The sequence below is a fragment of the Chroicocephalus ridibundus genome, chromosome 3, assembly GCF_963924245.1.
Source record: "Chroicocephalus ridibundus chromosome 3, bChrRid1.1, whole genome shotgun sequence".
NCBI classification, from domain to species: Eukaryota; Metazoa; Chordata; class Aves; order Charadriiformes; family Laridae; genus Chroicocephalus; species Chroicocephalus ridibundus.
The window spans coordinates 108,740,895-108,763,697 of NC_086286.1; the positions used below are offsets into that span (position 1 = coordinate 108,740,895).

The 22,803-nt window shown below is 37.7% G+C and overlaps 1 protein-coding gene across 20 annotated transcripts in view; it reads right to left on the reverse strand.

The window, feature by feature from the left end:
* The window catches only part of MYT1L (myelin transcription factor 1 like), a 319,330-nt gene that overhangs the window by 78,251 nt on the left and 218,276 nt on the right, over positions 1–22,803 (reverse strand). For 10 of the 20 annotated variants that reach the window (XM_063330399.1, XM_063330401.1, XM_063330402.1 and 7 more), the window contains exons 7-9: positions 8,461–9,438; positions 3,793–3,927; positions 1,158–1,248 (exon numbers count right to left, since the gene is read on the reverse strand). In XM_063330399.1, the coding sequence (XP_063186469.1) occupies positions 1,158–1,248; positions 3,793–3,927; positions 8,461–9,438 (1,204 nt within the window). The remainder of the gene's footprint in view (positions 1–1,157; positions 1,249–3,792; positions 3,928–8,460; positions 9,439–22,803) is intronic. The other 10 variants (XM_063330406.1, XM_063330413.1, XM_063330411.1 and 7 more) reach the window with 5 other exon arrangements.

Genomic DNA, 22,803 nt, shown 5'->3' on the forward strand with positions numbered 1-22,803 from the left:
CACAAAGCCTTCTCAGAGGTTTTTGCTGCATCTACTGGCAGCGTCGCTGCAGAGAAGAAAGGGGTACCAGAGCTTATTGCAGATGGGGTGGTACCCACAAGAGTCTTCTGGGAGACATGCAGTTAATACGAGGAGCTCTAGTAACCCAGAGCTCGATAAGACTGAACATCCACTATCTGCGTAGTCCCCTAAGCCTTCATGCTACAATTAACAGTAAAAAATGAATTCGGTAATAGGAACCTTGCATAGTTCCTTTTATCCTCTTACGCACATTTCCTGGATTTTTTAAAAATTGTAAAGAAATAAGCAAGATCTTGTTGTTCTGTGGGAAAATTATAACATGTACTCAAAAGTACAGTAACATGTTGATAATTTTGTTATTTGACAGAATTTAATCAGCAATGTCATCCCTTCTATAAGAATCTATTACTAATCTTAGGAAACTATAGAAAAGTTGCTTTTTCTCTTGATCATCTTTTGTTTGGCTACAACATTTACAGCTAAAATTTCTGGCTTCTCATTTTTAAATTTAATGAGACATTTTCAGAATGTTTCTGAAACTGGCAAAATTCTCATTCAGTTTTAGCTGCATAAGGACCTTGGGGTTGAGACTGTGGTCAGTAAGAAAGCTACCTCTTAGAATGTCTGTGTACTTAAAATGCCATTTCTCATGTATTAAAGAAATCATTTTTAGGAGTAGGGTGGATTTTGTCATGCACTATAAAATAATCCCTGAAGAGCGTGAAGTGTGAGAACGAGAGCTCTGCCCTAGTCCTGCTGATGTTGGTAGACTCTTCCTTCTCCCTGCGACATACCCGTGAGGAGTCATGCCATTCGTTTCATACCACTGCCCTTCAGTTTAATACCAAAACAAAAAGAAAAAAAAAATCCACCCAAAAAGCTAAAGGATGCTTAAAATATCTTCTGTGGATCAACCCATCCGTACTGAAGCAAACGCACACTCGTCCTCCTCAGAAAATACATGAATAAATGTTACTCTTTAAAATGGATAAAGCACACAAAGCACCATCTGTCAATCTTAAGAACAAAACAGCGACACACACACACTCACACCCCCCCGCCAATGGACTGCTAGAAGGGCTGCAGTTCGGAGGCACCGTTCCCTCTAGACTGGCGTCCAGCGACGGCATCCTTACCTTCGGTGGGAATTCCTGTTGCTATTTACGTGGCCCCGGCCTGTGCAGCCTGGTGTAGGACACTTAAGAACATTTTCATGCATGGCAAGAACTTGACAAGGAGAGTAAGAGAAAACAGCAGAGTATGAAAACAAGAAAAAAAAAATCAAATCCCAGTATATATGAAACCATTTTAAAACAAAGCAGGATTCATTAACAACCAGCATTCCTCAAAAATACACGTGACACACATAGCCAATAAAGCCTGATGAGGGAAATAACTATTGTGACCCTATGCTCATTAACACAGGGCAACAGTGAAAGTTATGAAGGTTACAGAACCTATAAACAAATGCATCTCTGGTGCAAGAGTGAAGCAGAAGATTTCCAACATCTTCTTCATACAAAAGCACCGAGCAAAGATCAGCTCAGCAGTAAAGTGTGAGCTAGCAACGGTCCAATACAAAATTACAGACTAGAAAAATTCTTTCAGGAAATGTATGCATTCATAATGCATAGCTTTATACACACAGTATCAAACTCGACAGCTGAAAATCTGCTCTCAAGTTATACTGGTAGGACACTGAATTATTTGAAACACACCTCAGTACAACCCTGAACAGAATTTCACCCTAACTATAAGACAGCCCAATTGAGCTAGGGGCCAGTTCTGCCCACTTCCACATAGATATGTCATTCATATCTATATGACAAGCAGAATTGGTCCTTTAATTTTTACTCGTATTCTCTACAGATGTGAAAATTGCAATGGATATTTTTTTTTTTTCATAAGACTAAAAACTAAAAATAAGCACTTAAAAAATTGAGAGATGGCGGGGAAAAAAAAAAAAAGAAAAGCGTGTAAAAAAGAAATAAGTGGTATAAGCTTAAGCAAGTAAACTGATTGATTTACATCTGCATCCATTGCAAGCTGGATGGAAAACTTACTCCCAAGGCTGCTCAGAGCAGTACTCCTCTAAATCATAAAGCTCATGCTACGAAGTGCCAAATTATCAAGAACTTTTTGGTAACACTAAGAGTTTTCTATGATGTAAGACAGATCTGAATCCATGTCTTGGAGCTGGATGGCAGCACATCACTCTACAGAAAAAGGCCATCCAGCCCTTGCAAAGTTCTGGTTTGCTCACACAAGAACTATTCTGGAAGCCTGTATTTAGTTCTCACTCAAAAAAAGATCTAATAAAATCAGTGAATTCCTTGACTGAGTTAAGAGCTGAATAAAAGCCGCTCAGACACTTGAGAATTTAACCACATATGCTGATTAAAAGATAACCATCATCATCACCCCATCATCAGTGTGCGAAAATGTGAATAGATGCAAAAGCTTAACTCTGAAATTCCTACTATTCAAAGCTGTTCTTGAAACATGCTTCACAAGGCCAACATCACAGGAAAAAAATAAAAAGATGAGCTCACCTTTTTCATTTTAGTAGGTACAAGAGCATGCAAACAGTTTAAAGCTATATTCTTCTTTGATTTACAAAGTCTTCTAAAGAGCTTTTTGTTTACCATTTGTAAAAATGAGAGAACTTTGTTCAACTGAATAAGTATTTGTGTTTCAGAAAATTACAGGGTCTTGCAAAGCAGAGAAATTACTCTATTTGTTCTACTGTATTCAGAGCTCAACCAAACTTCAGCAAAGTTTCCTAAAGCACTTATTCATGACTTTACTTCTGGAAGAAGCCACTCTACCATGAAAGAGGAGACGTTTTATGTCTGCCACTCTTGGGTGTGCTAATCTCCTTCTGCTTTCCTATCCTTCAGAATCTACTTTCCCTTTGGAAACTGGGGACCATTTTAGCCCTGACTGTCTTTAACTTTCGGCTGTTGTACATCCACTGAGGTTAGGTCTATAAGTGCTGATGGCCAGTGGGGGTTTTAGGCCTGTAGGCTTCAATGGAGTAACTCCATTTTAAAATTGGTGTGAAAGAGAACCCGATCTTAGCTAGACGCTTGCCTGGTGTAAATCAGCATAGAGCAATTAGCTTCACCAGAACTATGCCAATTCTATCAGCCAAGGAGGTGACTTCCAGAAATGGAGCCCTCTGCCTTCAGGTGAACGTCCGTGAGCTCATATGGGTGAACCTCCTACCCGGAGAATCCGCTGAAATGGTGGGAAATTCCACCCATGTGACTGACAGGGGATGTTTGCTCAAAATCCTGAGTTGTGTAACTAAGTAAATAGCCAAATTGTTACTTCTAATAATATAAGTTAAATATAAACTATGTTTAAGACACAACAACAACAAAGGAAAAGGGTTGCAAGTTTTTCAGGTACAATTATTCCTGTACAAGACAACAGGGACAGTTGATGTGACATCAGCAAGCAGAAGTAAAAGCAGTGCACATCTTCTGGAAACCTTTTTCTCTGTTGATTGAACACTTCTATTTAAAAATAACCTAGCATTCTAAAAATCAAAGAATACAGCTTTAAAAGTTGTTCTTTTAGTGTAAAAGTTAGTAGAGAATGGAAATGATGGAATAAAAGAAAAAGAATAACACAGAACAGTTGACTAAGTTGAGACAAACCATACTGAAAAATGAAATTAATTTTTTTAAATAAAAGGTTTAAAAAGCATGCTAGAAAAATCTTTGTAGTTTTATCCCCGCTTTCCATGAAACAATGTGAACTTACTTTCTGGAGGGACCCTATCTTTGTGTGGGCATCCTGACAAACTGCGGTGATGGGGGTAAAGCCCCGTTACATGGCCAGTTCCATCACACCCAGGGGTAGGACATTTGCTTTCTTTCTTTTCTGTTCTTGAGGGATCTATAATTTACAACAAATGTGTCAAGTGAATGATGCTTTCATATTTCTATAAGAAGGTTCATTTAATCATGTCATTTACTCTTTGGTAAATGTTCTTATGAAAACTAGAAGAAAAAAAAACCACCTCCTTCTATTTCTTAACACAGTTCTGTCACTTTTATCCCGTTATCTTCTTTTCAGACTGCAGGCTCCTATGATCACAGCAATATCCATTCACAGTGATTGGAAAGTGACCTTTTTATAGCAAAGCCATACCACTGTCAATCAACGTTCTGCTGGCAAGCATCAACTCAAGTGTGTAAGGTCATTTGGAAACTGTTCAGTTGGAGTTTCCCTTCTTTACATTCTTATTTGCCTGACGTATTAAGGTCCGTAAACGTACTGTCATAGAAGTTCAATGTCCCAAGAGTAGCAAACCCAGCTCTTTAGCATAATGATTCAACGATTCAGCACAAATAAATCCCTTCGCCAAGGCTCACTGAGGAGACAACTCTTGTTTTCTTTAAATTCCTTATGAAGTGGTAGAAATTATGTAAATAGTCCTTTCTTTTCAATAAATTATGGTGGGGCAAACATTGTAATCAAAATTACCAGAAGTATCACTTACTGTGTAAACATGCATATATAATGCTTGAATATCCATATGCTTAAAAGGCTAACGATCTTTTAGAATGTTGTTGGATCTTCTGTCTACAAATCAATGAAAAGTCTAAATAGACATTTTTTCATCAAAATAAGGTTTTCTGCCAATAATGTAGGGGAACTGCTGATGAGATTAATCCTGAACTAGAACTTTCTCACATACTTCATCAGCTTGTTTCCTTTATACAGAACACCTGTAAAATAACATCCCTACCGTTCCAGCCCAGTACATGATACAAACTACACCTTATCACCTTGACCACATTTGCCAGATTTTGGAGACTATTGCTGATTTTCATCATTCCTTTAGTATTAAAGGAATTCAGTTCAGGATACTCTACCATTTTGGCTGAAGATCAACCAACATTCCCCCTTCTATTTTTTCAGTCCATCCTCCTTTCAATATCCAATCTGAGTTATCCTTGTTTAAGTATTTTATGCTGCTCTTGTCATTACTCTACTTCAATATTTATGGTTTAATTTCTGGAAAATAAGATTTTGCTACTTATTTTCCATTAGGTCTTTCTTACATTAAATTCCATCCCAGCTTCAACAAATGCAACCCTTGGTACAACCAGTGGAAATTTCAGTACTTGCAGAACTTCACATACAAGCCATTTTTTCAGCATGAATCAATACAATCCAGAGTTCACATTCAGTTGTGGACTTATTTTTCCTTGATTTCTCTTTGGTAGCTTTACATCTGTATCTATATATATAAAAGTATATATACTTTTACATTCAAAGTTCTTCCAAAACACCTTCATTTTAGAGAAATTCTTTAGCTCATTGTAATAACTCTCCAGGTCTTAAATCCATTCTTAAATTTTAATGTGATGTTTAAATCTCGTCTTTTGCAAACGGAATCCTGAATTATGAAAGTTTTATTTTACTTAACCTGCATGCTGACTGTAGAACACAGTTCTTTGTTTCATGCTCTTTAACAATAAATGCACATACAAATCTATCTCCAAAGTGCTATACAGTTATCACAACACTCCTGGAAATACCACAATCTTATATGTCAGGAAATTGAAACAAAGAGATCAAGAAGTTAAACCCAAGGCCACAGAAGGAGCAAATGTCAGAGGAGGGATCTGAATTCCTGCCAGATAGGCCTGTGCTGAGACCACTAGAACAGCAAGCCCACAGCTACATACATACACAACTCTAAGCAACTCTTTATGTCAAGTACTTTGGGATGTGTAAAACTATTAGGTAAGTGAATAAGGAATGTAAATGAAATATAAATAATGTAAATATAACAATATTCAAGGACTGCAAAAAATGTAGATGATTAATAGACCATAATGGCTTTTTTGAGACTTTAAACTAGAGGAACTTTAGCTACTCCACATTGTCAGAACTCCATCGAAGTCAATGAAGGTATATTAATTTAGAGCAGCTGAGGATCCAGACACATACATCCTACAGTGTCAAGCAAATCCTCCTCTGTGTTCAAGTCTGTGCTTCAAAGTTATAGCATGTATCAGATCCTTAAGAGCCTTTATGGTCTAATGAGTCAGAAAAGATGCTGTATACTATTCTTAATGATTTAAAAACTTGTATAAAATTGTACTTGCACAATTTCCCATTGCTTTTAATGGAAGACATTTGACTAAACTTTCCACAACTTTATACAAAACACTGGATACTCTTTTGTAATTTCTCTTCTGCTAACTGGGAGAAATATTGCATAGTTTCATTTAATTCTGTAACCTTTCCTCACTCCTTGCCACAATGGGAGTATTGCCTGAGTGAATGTTGTCAAAGGACTCAAAAGGTTTTAAAATTCATAAATTTCAGGAGACTGTTTAGGAGGCTTTAAATGGCAGGAAAAAAAATGGTATAGTGGTCCCTTAACAGTTGTTTCAGAGATCTCTGAAAGCAGAACTCCTGAAGCCAGGAGGTAGTTCTCACTGCAAACTTGTGTACCGAAAAAGGTTCCACTCAACCGTATCATACATCTCTGTGGGTATTTTTTCCAGGAGTATTTGGAAGATAATGTGTGTGTTGACAACAAATGCCATAAGCAATTGTCTTACTTAAAGTGTCCTCTCTCAGCAACCAGAATGTTTCCTATGTTTTTTAAAGTAAGGAAGGAACAATTTTTTTCTTTCTTCCTTTATTAAAAAAGCATAGAACGATCCACTCCACAAAGTTTTTTGGTCCACACTACCACAACATTTAGGCCCTGGCTGGGGTTTAGACCTATTATCTATTCAGCCTGCAGCTCCCAAAAGATAGAATGGTTCAAAGAAGCTCTAGAATTTACTGAAATAGGAAGTCCATACTTTTATTACTGTCAGAAATTATGTAGTCTTTTTAGATACAGCAGATCGATATGCATAAGTGCTTTCCCAGGCATACATAGACGGGAAGGGATGGACAATACCAGAGCTAAAAAGCTCTTGAAAAATTAATATTGGTTTGCCATGTTTTCTGTGGTTTTATTAGAGACATATATTCAAAGGGAAATGTACCTAAAATAGGTCATATGTGAACAACATTTAGAACAACATCCACATGGCTATGCAGTAATACACTAACTAAATAACGTTGTCTTCCCCAAATACCCGAAGTCACTACAGCACTCACTGGACCATATATTTGTGTTTAAAACAAACAAAACTGCACTAAAATACATTGCTGAAGAGGGTTCGATATCAGTAATTTCCATGTTTTTCTAAAAGACTGGTCATTACTTTTCTTTCAGGCTTGCAAAAAAAGATCAAAACGTTGCTGGGACCAAGACGTTGTCTGCCTACCTGACTGTCACAGGCAGATCTTTCAAAACAGGGATTTACAAAAAGGAGAAAAATGCCCACCATCTCAGTTGTAGAAAGGAAACCAAATATTTTTACAACAAATATAAGATGAACCCAGTCCCTGTTTAGCATCTCCCAAGAAATGCCACATCCTCAACTTCCACTAAAGTCAATGGGAATCAGGGGTGTTCAATGAGTCTCAGGAGGTATTGAACACTCTATATAACACAGCCCTACATGTACAGATGTAGACACGTTGAAGAGGGGTGTGGTAATATAAACACACCATCACCATGATAATCCCGTAAATTAAAAGGCATTCTAAAGGTAACCTTTAGTCTGTTCTTTTTTTGTTCTTTTTTTTTTTTTTTTCTTTTGTATTGAATTATGGTCAAGGCAGCACCTTAACTGTTTCCACAATGGAATGAAACCAGTGAAGTGGAATGCACATAAGAAAGAAATTGCTATTGATCTCAGCCCAGGCCACACCATGCCTTGCATAGCAAATGGTTTCCATTACCTTACTATCTTAAGATAATTAATGTGCAGTCACTGCCCCTATCTTACGTTATCGGTCATTCTGATACTGTTCAATTTCTATCAGGCAATTCTACATTTTAGATGGGAGAGGCTTCATCAATAACTGTCATTTGATGATAATTTTATAAATCACGATGCCACCTACCCAATCCAATCTGTAAAATATGCACTTCATAGCTGATTGACTACCTGCTACACAAAACGCCACTCTCCAACATAGTTTGCAATGTAATTCTCTTCATTGTTTTTTAATAATTACTATGAAATATATTAAAAACTTGAGAAAAATCTTTGCCTCTTTCAACATGATCTCTTATTTGTTTTGTTTCCCTGAAAAGTTATTTTCTTAATTTAGCCAAACGATATTCACTGAAATACTGTACATATTTCTAACACTGCAGAATGAATACATTTATTTTATAATCGCAGCATGATGTCATTTTACAATCATGCCATACTACTACAATTTAAATAAAGTTCCCATTTTGTGGAATTAATAACTTCATTTCAGAAATCTGTGCAAAACTCAACACGTTAGCTCACACTTTCTCATGACATAACATACGGTATATAGAAATATTACCTTTACCATAATATGGCTTTTTGACATGGCCGTCACTGGGTTTAGGCTTCCTGTCATCTCCAGAAAGGTGTCTTGGAGACTGTTCCTCAAATGATCTCATATTATCCCTCCTTCCAGCTTCCACTGCCATTTTTTCTCTCATGGCTTTTGCTCTCTCAGTTTCCAAAGCAATTGCTTTCTCAAGCAGGGTTAAGTTACCTTTTGTCATATCAAACACTTCTTCAGACCTATCTGAAGTAATAGAGGTGGTATCATCGTCTCTTTCATGACAACCATCCTCCTTTGCACAGCTAGAAAAAGTCCTAGATCTGGGGCTCAACTGTTCTTCAAGCCTCATTAGGTTCATCATATCAGAGTAATTCCGGTCTGGTGTTCTTCCTTGGAAGTCATCTTCTTGCCTGACATGCTGACGAGTGTTCATGTTTTGCTGTTGATTTCTTTCCTGTGGGTTTGTCTCACTGAGTTTCCTAGCCAGATCAAAACACTGGTTCCTTAAGCACTCCAAACTGCTGAGACACACCTCTTCATCACTCTCCTCCACCATTTTTTCCGTAAGTCCATTGTTCACAGGCTTCCCTAGCATTACAAAGTTCATGTTCCTATTATCTTGCTGTGAAGTATTGTCTGCATAATTTCTGTCATTAATGTTTTCTGAAAGCACTACACCATGTCCTTGTGCTAATAATTTAAGGGAGTCCACTGTTTCCCTAACAACATCACTGTCTAAATCTAAACTCAGCTCACTTTTCCGACCAATATTTTCATTTTTGTCACTATCATCTTCCAGACTATTAGATGTATTGCTGTTCATTTCTGATTCTGTCCTGGCTCTGTATGCTGCATCCTCTGCAATTTTGCCAAGATTTAACAATGACTTGGCCACCAGTTCATCGTAATTATCATACTCATCATTATTGTTATCGTCTTTTTCTGTGTCTTGCATTATTCGAGTATTGTGACAATTCATTTGATGGTCTTCTGCATAAAAAACAGAAACAAAGAAAGAAACAAAGAAAGAAAGAAAAAGGAAAAGAAAAGAAAAAAGTGGCTACAATTGGAACTGTTGTTGCAATCGCACGGACAGAAAACAAACTGCATGTCAAATATCGTTAATCACACAGCAATTCTATAGCACTAAGGCCCATGTGAAGTGAATTTCTCCATAGTCCATAAGGCTATTTTTGTTTATTTGTTATTCACATGAATTTCTTTCACAGAACTGATAAGAAAAAGGCAATCAAAATGCTAATTACTACTACTACTAAATATTATGGCATAAATACTTATGTTTCTCTTTTCACTTCTATATTTGCAGTTTTATGGGGGTTATTACAATCATATTACTAATATGACATAATTGCCTAGGTTTCCAACTTATCCCACTCCTCTAGTTCCTGTGAACATGGTAGATGGCAAAGGAGTGAGTACTACTGGATATATTCTCTTACTGATGAACGCCATTCACCAAAAGAGAAAGAATATACACCGAGCAGGAAATTGACACTTTTTTTAACACCACACACCATTAACACCAGATAATCAATAATGCAAAGATCAAAATGGCATTTTACTTAGTGGATCCACCAGTAGAAATCAAAATCTCTCAGTTTAACTTTGCAAACTGTGGAGAAGCAAGAATTTTTAAGGAGTTGTTACATGAAAGGAAGACAGAAGCAATTATATGCGCAATATAATTTTAAGTAAATATGCTAGCCCAAATTATATGGTCACACATGTATGACAGGACTGTTATCTACTGTCCTATGTATTGTAACATAATGGTGCAGTGTTACCACGTTTTACTTAGCTTTGTTTTAGCAACTGTTGAATAATAGAGGGACACCTCAATAAGATGGAGCCAATGTGAGGCCCTGAGGGTGAGATTCATCTCACCTAACTTTAGACATGAGCAAGGCAGGCATCTACACCCGAGTACGCTATTCGATGTTCTCATCCTTAGTCAGTAAGAGAAGCAGACATTAAGGATACAGTCCACCTGATCTGGTTAAGATATCTTCTTGAGAGTAAAATTAATAACTACTAGAAGTGCCTATTTCTCTTCATTGACAACAAGGCGCTCGGAATAGATGCCTACCTTAAAGATATCCATAATCGGTCAGATGAATATCAACCAGAGAGCATTTTCCTGATATCTCATGTTCACTCTGAAGTTATGTCATTCTTAGACCCATTCTTAAAACAGATACACATTCATTATAACTTACTAATTAACGTCTCATAAATTATATTTTGATAATTGACCACTCAAGCAATATTTAAATGTTTTGCATCACAACTGGGAAAGAAAGTTCCTAAATCTGTCATTACATTGACATGCTAGGCCAGTTTTTCAGCTGGTGCAAATTGAAAGAAAGCAGTAGAGCTAGGACAATTAACACCTGCTCAAGAGCTAGTCCATCAACTTCTGATAGCATCTTTTCAGCTCAGATGTATTTTCAACACTGATACACCTAAATATGTAGGATTTTCTGAAGTGTGACTTTTGTGTTTTTGGTTAAACAAACCAAAGTGGGAAATTTCAGGTAGTAGGTGGCTTGTACGCTAACATTTTGATGATAGGAAATAATTTTTGACTAAAATATTTTTATGTCAGTGGACAAGATAATAAATCAGAGTTTTAAACACAAAGCTCAACAGCACAATAATTAATACTTCAGCCACAAGATAGTATTCCTTCTACACAGTGGTTAGGGATCCTGGGATGATAGTAGGCTGTAGTTAAGCAGCAGAACTGGTAGATGACTAGGCTATGTCTATGGAAAAAAATGCTTTAATGGTAAAATATTATATATTATCTACTTGAATACAGCATGAAGACAATTAATAGGATAGTAATAGACTCTATTATCATAGGTAGTTAATAAGGTAATTAATATGTTAGTTTTACACGACAAGATATTCCACATCAATAGTGGGTTACCTATTTATCATCAAAGGTGCTTTAACTTTAGTTGCTGTTTTTCTCAAGATAATCGTAATTCATATTTACGTTTCAGTCCCTCAAAAATTAAGTAGATGAGTACCATATTTTCAGTGTAAATAAGGGATGCCACTTACGCTACCTATTAGAAAAATTTCCATCTTGAATGACTGCATAGAAGTAGGTAGTTAAGGATTACTGGATAATTAGTTTTTGCTATTTGAAAAGAAAATGTTTTAAAACACTAATAATAATTTTCTAAAGTGAAATGTACAAAAAATTCCCACATCATTTAAATATTAAGGATAAAACCTGATGCTAAGAAGACTATTCAGTAGAAACTGCTGCTTTTACGGGGTGCTTCTTGTAACTTTGTCTGATGGGCAGTCAGATGTAGCAGAAGGAACATCAAAGTAATTAAAGAAGCAGTGAGCTACAGCTCCAAAATTGCCAGTGCCTTCAAGTTTAGGATGAGATATGTACAAACACTGGTGAAATCAGTCCAAATCTACTTCTAACAGGATACTGAAACAAGGAATAGGAAAAAAAAATATATTCTCAAGCTATCCAGAGAACTGTTCAGGTACGCAGTGACTATTGTAGGCCGACTTTTGAAATGTGAAAAGTTTCAGGGCCTGTTTGTTAAAAAAGGGGTTTTGTGTTTGTTTTTACATGAATGAGGGTCATGTAAATGATCACCAATGGGAGGAATATGTCATACTTTGCCTCCACAACAGTGAAAAGTCAAAATATGAATCACGTACTGTGTGAGTGAAGACATGTAAATTCCTTTTGAGTAGGTGAAGCTGGGTGAAAGCTGTAACTATAATATTTTTTATTCTGTTTGTTTGGTTATATCCTTTTCAGTTCTCCTGCCCGTTCAATCCTAAAAAGAAGAAGAAAAAAAGGTGGTGGAGGAGAAGAAAGTGTAAAGCATGAATGCCGGATGAGAGAGGTAGGAAAACAAAATATTTTAATCAAGTTTCATTCCTCCTCTTTTAATCTTTGGCCTTTTCTTGCGTCTACTTTCTTTAGCAACTATTTTGCTCGTGTTTCTTATCTTCATGCAGCAGTTAATTTTAATGAAAAGGGTATTTATGTATACTATGTCATCTTCTCAATGATAGTCTGTTGGATGCTGAGCGTGCTCTAGTGAAGCACCTGTGTCACCTGCTTATTAAACTGAAATTTTGAGTACTGAATTAGTTTGTGTGTTAGTTAAGGGTCTTCTGGAAAGTGTACTTGCCTAACAGCTCTTTGTGAACCTATGTTCCTTTTCGTGGTTCAGCTCTGTAAAATCTTATCTTGTTTTCACGTCACGTTTCTATGCTTCCCAAGATCTAACCTTCAACTTGGTAACTACCTTTACACTATGCTGTTTAATGGCTATTTGCTAAATGACTGAAAACATATAGGACTAAACCACCTACTCTACCCCTTACATAAGTTTTTTAACCATTGACCCAAATTGCAAGTTTTTGATTTGGCGAAGAGGCTGAGTTTGTCTCAAAAAGAAACAAGTTAGCCAGTTTAGGTGAAGAGCAGACAAATTTATCATATATATATATTTTTTTTTTCTGTTAGATTTAGAGTCGCATGGACAAGGAATATGAAACACAGTTTAAAAAGAATACCAGATTATTTTAGCCCTCATCCGCAGAATATTATGACAATATAGGCATTTTTGATTGCAAAATTTGTTCTTTTTAACTCCCAGCAGATATAACAAATGACAGGAGGGAAATTATAGTGAATTAGTGAATAGTGAAATAGTATGTGGAATAGCTATAAAGAGCTGGAAGCCTTTAGCCACCTCAACAGAAGTGCACTCTTGTATTGCACTGAGAAAAGGGAATAATTTCATTTCTTATTGCACCTTTCATCCAAGGATCTCAAAGCACTTTACAAACATTATTTTAAAAAGCCTCACAACACCCCTGTGAGGTAGGTATTTAAACCCCATTTTACAGATGGGAAATTGAGACACAGAGAAGTTGAGTGACTCTTTCCATGTCATACCATGAGTCACTGGAGAATAAAGACTACAGCCTCTACGTCCTTGATTGTTTCCTCCCTTTGTTCCTATCACATCCATATTTAAACAATTTTTTGGCAGAAGAAATGGCTTTCTGTTTTTTAGTGTAGGGAGTCATGCAAAACAGCACCTTCTTTTTGAAAAAGAAAATATACAGCATTTAGTTTGAGAGATTCTGCAGAGAGAGGCAATGATACTTCAGTAATAGCAGCTACATTCCTACCAAAGGCCAAAGACTTCAGAAACAAGACTTTCCAAATCTGTGGTTCGTGTATTAAATTGCTCACTTTCTCCCACGCATGGGAAAACATGATGGCTAACAAGCTCAACCTACACGTGGTCATATAGGCTTCCCGCCCGGATGGATGGTTTCATTATCCAGGCAGCATTGCCTGTTTTAAAACACTTTACTGCTCTTGCTACTGCCACTTGTCAGTTCCTAAGTGCTCAGCACATGATACTACTGCAACACCATTTTTCTCCCTCCAAGCTGTAAAGTGAGGTGCGTGCATACATCTCCACGTTACAGCCTATGATAGCTGGCCTACGAGAAATATTTAGACAATGTTGGCACAAATGAATCCCAAATCTTAGAAAGTTAGAGCATCGTAGGGGGCAGGGGGTTGTTTGTACACTGCCGTCTCCTCTAGGAAAATCTTATGAATAAGGAAACTGAAGAGGCGGAAAACTTAGTGAGATCTCAACAACTACTTGACTCCACACTGAAGAAACAGAGCACACATCTAACTCTCGCAGGGCCTAAGCAAGGTCTCTAAAAGTCTGACCATTCCTGTCAACATGGGATTTGGATCAGAGCCCAAGCCTTTGAATATGCCTATTTCGGGGACACAGTGAACACTGAAGTTGACCATGTGCATTTCCTTCTTCATCTCTGCAAAACTTCCTGAAGTTCTTTTATACTGTAAGCACTTTAGGTAAAGACCCAAGCAATTTGTTTTACAGTAGTTGATTCCTTTACGGACCTTATATCACCCAATGAAAGTCAAAAGAAAAAGATAACTGTTCATTTATTTACTTGATGCACTTTAATTATTCCATTCTATTTCTTTTTCACTCCTTCCCCTCAGCCTGCTACACGTACCTATAATAGTTATAATACTGGGATTTACTGTTTAGACTCTCCTACAATAATTATAGTATTCAACTAATAACCAATGCTCAAAGTAAAATAAGAGTCTCTCAATCCTGACATCCAAACATTATTTCCAAAAAGTCAAAAGGCAATGAATATGCTGGGGATTTTTTTCTTTCCACCACAGAGACCAGAGAAAACACTTTTTGGTTACCTACAAGTATCCCTTTAAGCAGACGAGGTCCCTGGTTGGTATAAAACCTGCTTGTTTGGTTTGCAGTATCTGCAATATTTGGTATGAAGGCATATGTTTAGGTTTGAGAAGGAACTTGCTGAGAATACCTGTGATCAGAAGTGGATATGCTGGGTTTGCAAGGGCGGTATAATTTAGCCAGTCATCCCCATCTGGTCCATGCTTCTTTGAGAATCAGGTTGAGGCAGCCCTTAACTGTTTTAACCTGACTTCTGTCTGGGTAGGTAATGAGATGGCTTTAGCTGATGACTGGCATTCATTTAATCCTACTTTTTCTCCACAGGAAATCTGTATGAGGGAGGGGAGATATTCTGTCTCATAGCCTTATAATGACTCACTGGAGTATGGCAGTTTCCTGCTTTCTCTCAGGTTTCCACAGCTCAGCAGGGCAGCGGGCAATGAGGAAGCCAAAGTTATTCTCCAGATACTGAGATACAGCAGGGAGACAGCAGGGGAGCAGAGGACCAGCTGCACCGATGGGAGAACACCCACGCAGACAGCTCTTGATATGGAGCTTCTCATGGGGCTACTCCAAAGGCTGCTTAGGAGACAGTGACCCCTACCTATACCACTCTCCACGATCATTGCTTCGCAAAGGATGCAGCCTGAAGAACACATTTTCAGTTCATAAACTAACATTTTCTTTCTCACATACAAATCTCTGAGAAAGACAGGTTGGAAACTGTTGCTATAGGGATACATAATCTCTTTTCACTGGTTTTGTTTCATTTCATATCTCGGGCTCAATGCAGATGTCCGTATTGAACAGGTCTCCATAAGAACTAGACATCTAGACATTGCATTTACAGGCGATGGACAAAAACATGCATCCTGGGATGCGATTTATTTAATCCTAAACTAGGTATCTAAATTAGACTGGATGAATTATTCCCTAAAAATGACTATTTCTCTTGATTGGTTATAAATTAAATTAATGGGATGAATCCTATCCCAATTGCTTTTACTCAAAACTTTCACATTTCTCTTTGCTGAAATTCAACAATGTCTTTAATTTGACACAGTAGGAATTGCAGGGAGGAAGGAATGAAGGAGCTACCCAAAAGGGGCTATTTTTAGGTTGTGGACAAAGTTATATAGGGAAAGGCTGGTGTGGATGGGGTAGTATGGATGCTTTGGATGGGACAGATGCTTGTGATTGCATGAGTTACACAGAGATGGTTATATCTTATTGGATGTGTTTGGTCTCTATTATAAGTTTAATTACTTATTTTTAGTTGTGTTTGATTATCAAAGGAAGCCTGTTTGTGCTGTGATAACAATCTGACCTGACTGGCAGAGGGGACAGAGGCACACATCACTACCGTTCTAGAGCATGAGAGAACTGCTAAATATAATATCGTTGAAATTTCTTCTTCCCATCTCTCTTTCTATCCCCTCAATGAGTTCAGTGCCAAGGGATCTGGAAGGACAAAGACTTTTATGTGCATGAGTGCCAGACTTTACTTCATTGGAAATGTAAAGCTCTTAAATGTTAGGGGGTTTGTTCCTTTTTTCCCTATCCCCTTATCCAGCTTCTTCATCTACATTTCCCTTATTCCCCACCTTCTCGTGACAGGAAAGGCTAAGTAATACTTCATAGAATAATGAGAAGGTAAATATAAAGGGTGCTTTGCCTCTCTGGTTATAACCATTCTAGTATAAAGTAATTAGGGACAGAACACCAGATGAAGCAATGGCATGTGATTATTCATACTGCTAAACTCTTAGTGAAACTCTGGCATGATTTTGATTTGAGTGACTTAGCATCCTTCCAGCACTGTCCAGGCACAGTGCAGAGGTGTTTGTTGGGGACCATTCCCAAGAAGGAGTTTGAATGTGGTGATCCTATTTTGGAAGATAAAATCTTAGCTTCATGCACTCAAGTCATGCAACTGTTGAATTCCGCATTAAATTCAGGAATTTGGCCTGTTTTATTCACTCACATAGATGTAGCCTTTGATTATTGTGATTGAAGACACAGAGAACAAGGCAGGAGAATCTGTATGGTGGGATCAATGGAGAGAACACTGTTAACTGTAGGAGGAATGGGTAAGGTAAATAGGAACCTGTTCTTTTAATGATGCTACTCCAGTCAGTCAAGAACACATATACAGTGGACCTCAAGAAATAGAAAACAGTGACTCAACGGTGCAGTTAGCTCTTAGCTGTATTAGCTAACTCTTAGTCTCTATTATCGTCTGTTTATTTGCCATCTATATTACGAGTACAGATGGCCTACGAGATTGGAAATGTCTATGAAGGAGATTAGAGTACTAGAGACCTGTCAAATGCAGGAAATGTATGCTATGGTAACAGATGTAAAAAACCTTTCCCTGTCACGACTGCATCTGCATAGATATTTCCAGTGAGGTTGTTCCAACTCCCTGTCCACCTAAAGAACACACAGTGCCACCATTTAGAAATTGTCCCTCCTCCTTTCTCTGAGGGATTTCCCACTGCTGTTCAGGTCTGCACTAGAATATCTGTCCTGATGATGAAAGCTTGCCTCTCATAAAAAAAACCCACCTTTGCTGAACAAATGTAACCACCTACACATTTACATACTTTTCTATATGTTTCCAACTAAAGATATACCTGCCAGCTATGATGGCAGTGGCTTTGTAGACAGCCTCACAGTGCCTAAATTGACCAGAGCAGCACAGTCTCAGTGCACGACATCCCTGCTGAGACCCTTACTCCAACTGACCTCACAGAAACAACAAACTACAAAGTGGATCAATCAAACAAATAACCACAACAGTTTTCCAAAATACACACACACACATAGAGACAGAGATAATCTTACACTGTACAATACTAAAAGCTGAGTCTGAGTCTGCTCTCAGGATGGTTCAGCTCAGAACTTGTGCTGGAGTTCACTGGTGAAAGTAATGTACATGAGATAAAGTCAATACCTCTACTTCTGCCTGAAAGTATTTTTGCTTTTTTTTAAATATTCAGCAGGTGATTCATACTGAAATCACCCTAACGTATTCACTTTTGATTGCACTATGTTTGATTATTTTTAGGCTCTAGTCTCATTAACTTAAATTTCTGCACACTGAAGTATCTGAGCTACTTAAGAGCCAATGGAATCCACCTATCCAACATGAACTTTTCCCCTCTGTCCCTTTGTATCTGGTGCTGTATTATGTTTTACGACTTAAATATTAATTTATTAAATGGAACTGCATTGAATCCATTCCTAAAACTCAGATAAACTGTGTGCATTATTTCCACACTGCCTGCCTTCTCAGTGATGTGCAATTTGCGGATTTCAAGCAAAACACTTATTTGCCGAAGGACAGCTATTCTTTCTTTTATGAATACATTGCTATTACTTTTAGTTACACATTTCTAAATAGTTAGTAATTTTGGTTCATTGCTGTTTGTATCTTCTCCACAGATCAAGTCAAGTTTAATAATCCTGGTTTTCCATATTATAAAAAGTCTCACAGAGTAAAGACTTACTGGTTGGGTTTTTGAAAGTGCTCTGCACATGCCTAATTCTGATTCTACTGGCAATGATATAAAATTCCATCAGTATGGTATAAAGACAGAGTAAGTTACAACACATCATGAACTGTAGGAAAAAACATATGAGGGAGTGGAAAATATAACAGAAAAGAACCATACTGTGCTACATCACCTGTGGGTGTGGGTATTTTGTCTAGCCCTGATCCTGATCAGCTGTACTATAAAATTACCCTTCTTTCTTAAAGCCTTTTTATTATTATTTTAAAGATTCTGCATAATGCAGATTCTAGACTGCAGCTTTCATGTCTTTGTCATTTCCTGATGCCTTGGAAAGGATCCTAACAGTGTATTATTTCACTTGCTCTCAGCAGTACTCTCATGCTGACCTCCTAATCATTTCTTTGTGTCTTTCTGCATTCTTTTTTTTTCCTGTGTAAGTCCTGTACTCCCTTTTACACTTGGAACTTATTCTTTCCATTTCTGTGTCAGAAGACCCTCCAGCTGTTGAATCAAATTTGTTCTTAAACTCATACTTATCTTTAATGGGCATTTCAACATGAATCACCTAAAAAAAACCCCTTATGAACAGCAGCAGCAATTTCTGCATCACTTTCACATTGGACTTCTCATGTGGCGTGTTGTATAGAAAGGAATAGTTATGTTTCTATTTCTCTTGGTGATACAACTACACCCATGCTCATTTGTGTCTCGAACCTGGGAGACACCTAAACTCCAACAACGATCAACCGTTCAAGGCTCTGCTTCTATGTGTACCGAAACAGCTCCCGCCTTAAGAAGCTCTGCATCTATCTATCTGCCACTTAAACCTTGAAGGGTTCTAGACATTGGGTGTTTTCATACTTAAGTTCCCAGAGAGACCCAATCCGATAGATATGCTCTAAGAGACACCTGAAAGAAAAAGGCTTCCCATAAAGTGTTGCTTTGACTGCCTTGCTTTAACTTGTAGCCAAAGGAAGAACTGCCTGTTTCCTCCTTCATTTCCCCTGCTCACCCCTGCCCGCCCATCTCCCAGGTAAAATACATTGTTTAGCAGGTCACTTGCTAAAGCATTGGAAGACGAAGAGTAAAAGCTCTCACAGTTTGAGTGGATTCAATACCACATCTCCCAAAAAAGTTTGCTAGTCACCACAATAAAAGCTAGACTGGACACAAGCTCCACTAGGAAGCAGAAAACACCAGGGCAGCGTAAGACCCATACATTTTTTTTTCCATGCTATTTGCGTCGTGCAAAAATATACCTGCTCCCAGGACTGATTTTGTAACCTAATATTAAGCAGTCAATTCATAAGATGGTTAGAGTGTCCTTGGAGCAAAGACAGGAACCCAGCACATCCCGCTTTCCCAGAAGAATGACCCGCTTTGGTCTACTGCAGTTCTCGAATTCTCTTTCTAGGGTGTGATGGAGCTTCAGCAGAATGCATAAGAGCATTGATTATGCAAAGCAGTCTCTGGTCTAGCCTCTAACCTCTGTTAGGAAAGAAGGAAATGTGGCATTGAACTCCTACCTCACCTCTCACACAACTCAGGAACCTGAGTTACAGATAAGGGCAGAATTTCCATTTAATTCTGTTCTGAAACGTTCATCTTGCTCCATCAAATGTAGGAGGATCCTTGGCTCCCAAGAAAGGATTCCAGCTTTTATTCACTTAAAAGTTGCCCTTTCTCGGTGTATTTTGAGAGAAGGATATCCACAGAATGCTCTCATCAGATAACAAACAATCTCCAGTATAAACATTAGTATACTTTTCGTAGGTCCAACTCCAGCCCTACTCCTAACAGTCTGCTAATAATTATCTATCATTCTGTATTTCCACTACTACTTTTTAAAATATATTTTGCACTTAATGATCTGAGGGCAAAGTTTTATTCATCATATTGCAACAGAAGAAGAAACAATTTTTAACTTTCCATTGGATGCCAGCCTTTAAAGTTGAATGATGATTTAATTATTGCAGATGATAAAAACACAGCTAAGGGTTACTTTGCAAAGACTTCAGTCTAGTGCTTTACAGGGTGTCCAAGAAACTGTTTAGTAGATGCATCTTGTTTACATAGAACTTCTATGGTAAGTTGAGGCAGCTGGTGAAGCAATAGAATTGATACAATAGAAACCAGAAGAAAAGCAGTTGCGTAGCACGCCTTAAAAGTGTACATGATAAGTAAAGAACCTCACCACACACGCTTTGGAAAATGTAAAGACATAACCCTGGCCTGACTGTGGGCCTGCCTGTCTTTGCGAACATTCCTCTTTCAGGTAACTGGAAGTATTCATGCCACATAGACCTCTCCCTTGTTACTGTCAGTAATCCATGTCTGCAGGGTACAAGGAAGAAAATGCCTGCTTGCTTTATTTGTTTTTGTAATTGTAAATTCAGCTCTTCTGTGGAGTTCCTTTAGTGTCACAGCAAGACTATTACTCATCCTATTAATAGTATAACATGCAAAATTAAGCTTTTGGGATGACAGAACTATCAGATTGATGGGTTCACCTAATAAACCCCCATTAAGTCTTGAGCTGTCAATCCTGTTAACTGGCAAAACTTTCTCCTACAGAGCTACTGCAAATTTTTGCTAAAATAGTAATATTTACTGCACAGAGCATATAATATCTGCCATGGATCCCTTGGAAAAAAACATTTAGAAAAACAACTGTGGCGTTATGGATACTTGACATACTTAATGTTAGTGACTGAGTGTTTTCAGTACTTTCTGCATGAAGCCTTTTTGTGCCAAATACTTCTCAGAATTTCAGAAACAGTGACCAAAACCAGTTTGAGTCCATAACCACATCAGTGGCCTTTCTTAATTACTACTTAACATCCTTTATTAAACTCCTTGAGGTGGTTTCTTCCCTAGCATTAGTCCTCTTTATCTTCTGCTATATGACTCGGCCTTCCTTGCTGTCCAGCTCGCTAATTGTAGCTCCTACAATCTGCTCTCAAAAACTATCTGTAAAATACATTAATTCACACAGGGAAAGCATCTCTTATGTATAAATGGATTGTCATGTGCGGTACATGTGACAAAAGAACAAAACTGAATTGTTCTGAGACCTGTAAAATGAGGAGGAATGCTTCCATAATAAAAAGTATTCAGGATTACATACATGTGTTTATTATACATCAATGCTTTTCTTTCAAAAGAATACTTTGTTAGTGCTGTTGTTGTTTATATATTTCAGTTAAACAAAATTTCTGTGACCTGAGGCATTTTCCAGGACTGCAAATTTGATTCATGAGAATAGATATGTATCAGAAGAAATGATCAATCCAGTCCGGAATTTTATTAAATTTTATTATGTCCTGGAGGAACTGCAATAGTGGAAAACTAACTCCTACAGCTACCAAATAAGGGTCTCTGCTTTTCAGGGTGAAAAGCTGCCACTTGTGCCACTCTTTTAGGACAAATACTGTAAGCTTGGTGGGAATTAAGAATGAATAGGGTGATCAAAATTTATCCTAGAGCTGCCCTCTAAACACAAGAGGAAAAACAGGAACCTGTAACACTGACCAAGCAAAACTTATTTTTAAGAATCATTACATCTGTAGTGTCAAGAAGGATTCGTACAGAGTCTGGGGTGTCTGTGTAAGCTGTAGTACAGTGTGGACAATGCAATCTTTGAAGTAGCACCATGAAAGGCAATGAGAGAACATGAAGAGTTCTGTTTTGCATAACCTGTGAATATGTTTCCAAAAGTGCCATATCCTAGATGCGAGACTTTCTACAACAACATCAGGTCATTATGTTTGCAAATATGGATGCAAAGAGCTGCTACACGACTGCGTCCACTATTGCTTCTTTAAAGCACTGTAACACATAAGCAACCAGCTTCTTGGCACAGTTGTGCCAAATCCAGGAGATCATTGGTAACAAAATGGTTACAGAGAGTCTGAGTGAGAACAGGAATACAGTTTTAAGGCTACAACACTTTCATTCTGAATTTCTTCTCCAATCCACCTTATTCCAGAAAGAATTAATTTTACTATATGATCTTGCCAGCCAAAAAATGAGAGAGGCAAAATCAAGGATCCACTCAGCATTTATCTGCAGACAGAAGGATGCAACGGAAATTGGAAAAGACAACCTCTATGCAGCTTCTTCTTGAGGACTTCAATCTGTGAGAATCTGAGCAGCACTGCTGATATTTGGTTCCTTTCCAGACTTACTTATCTGGCAAGTCTAGAGACAGGTTCAGTCATACATAAGCCCTGAAACAATTTGACATTACAAGGGGCCCAACAGCTAACACTGAAGGAAGGAGTTAGTGAATTAAAAATACAAGCAAGCAAGCCCATGACATGTAAAATCGATGCAGAATGAAGCAGCACTAAAATCAGATGTGGTGCTGAACATCTTCTGTGATGCTCTTACTAAGGCCTTTAGTTCAGACCCTGAACTCCTTAACCATCCCAATGTCCTCTACAGAATTTCTGCTTATATCAACAAAAGTTGTGTATGGCAGAGATCTATAATCTGTCTAATCAAAGGTGAATAATTTCTTTACACTGCATAAAGCTGTAATT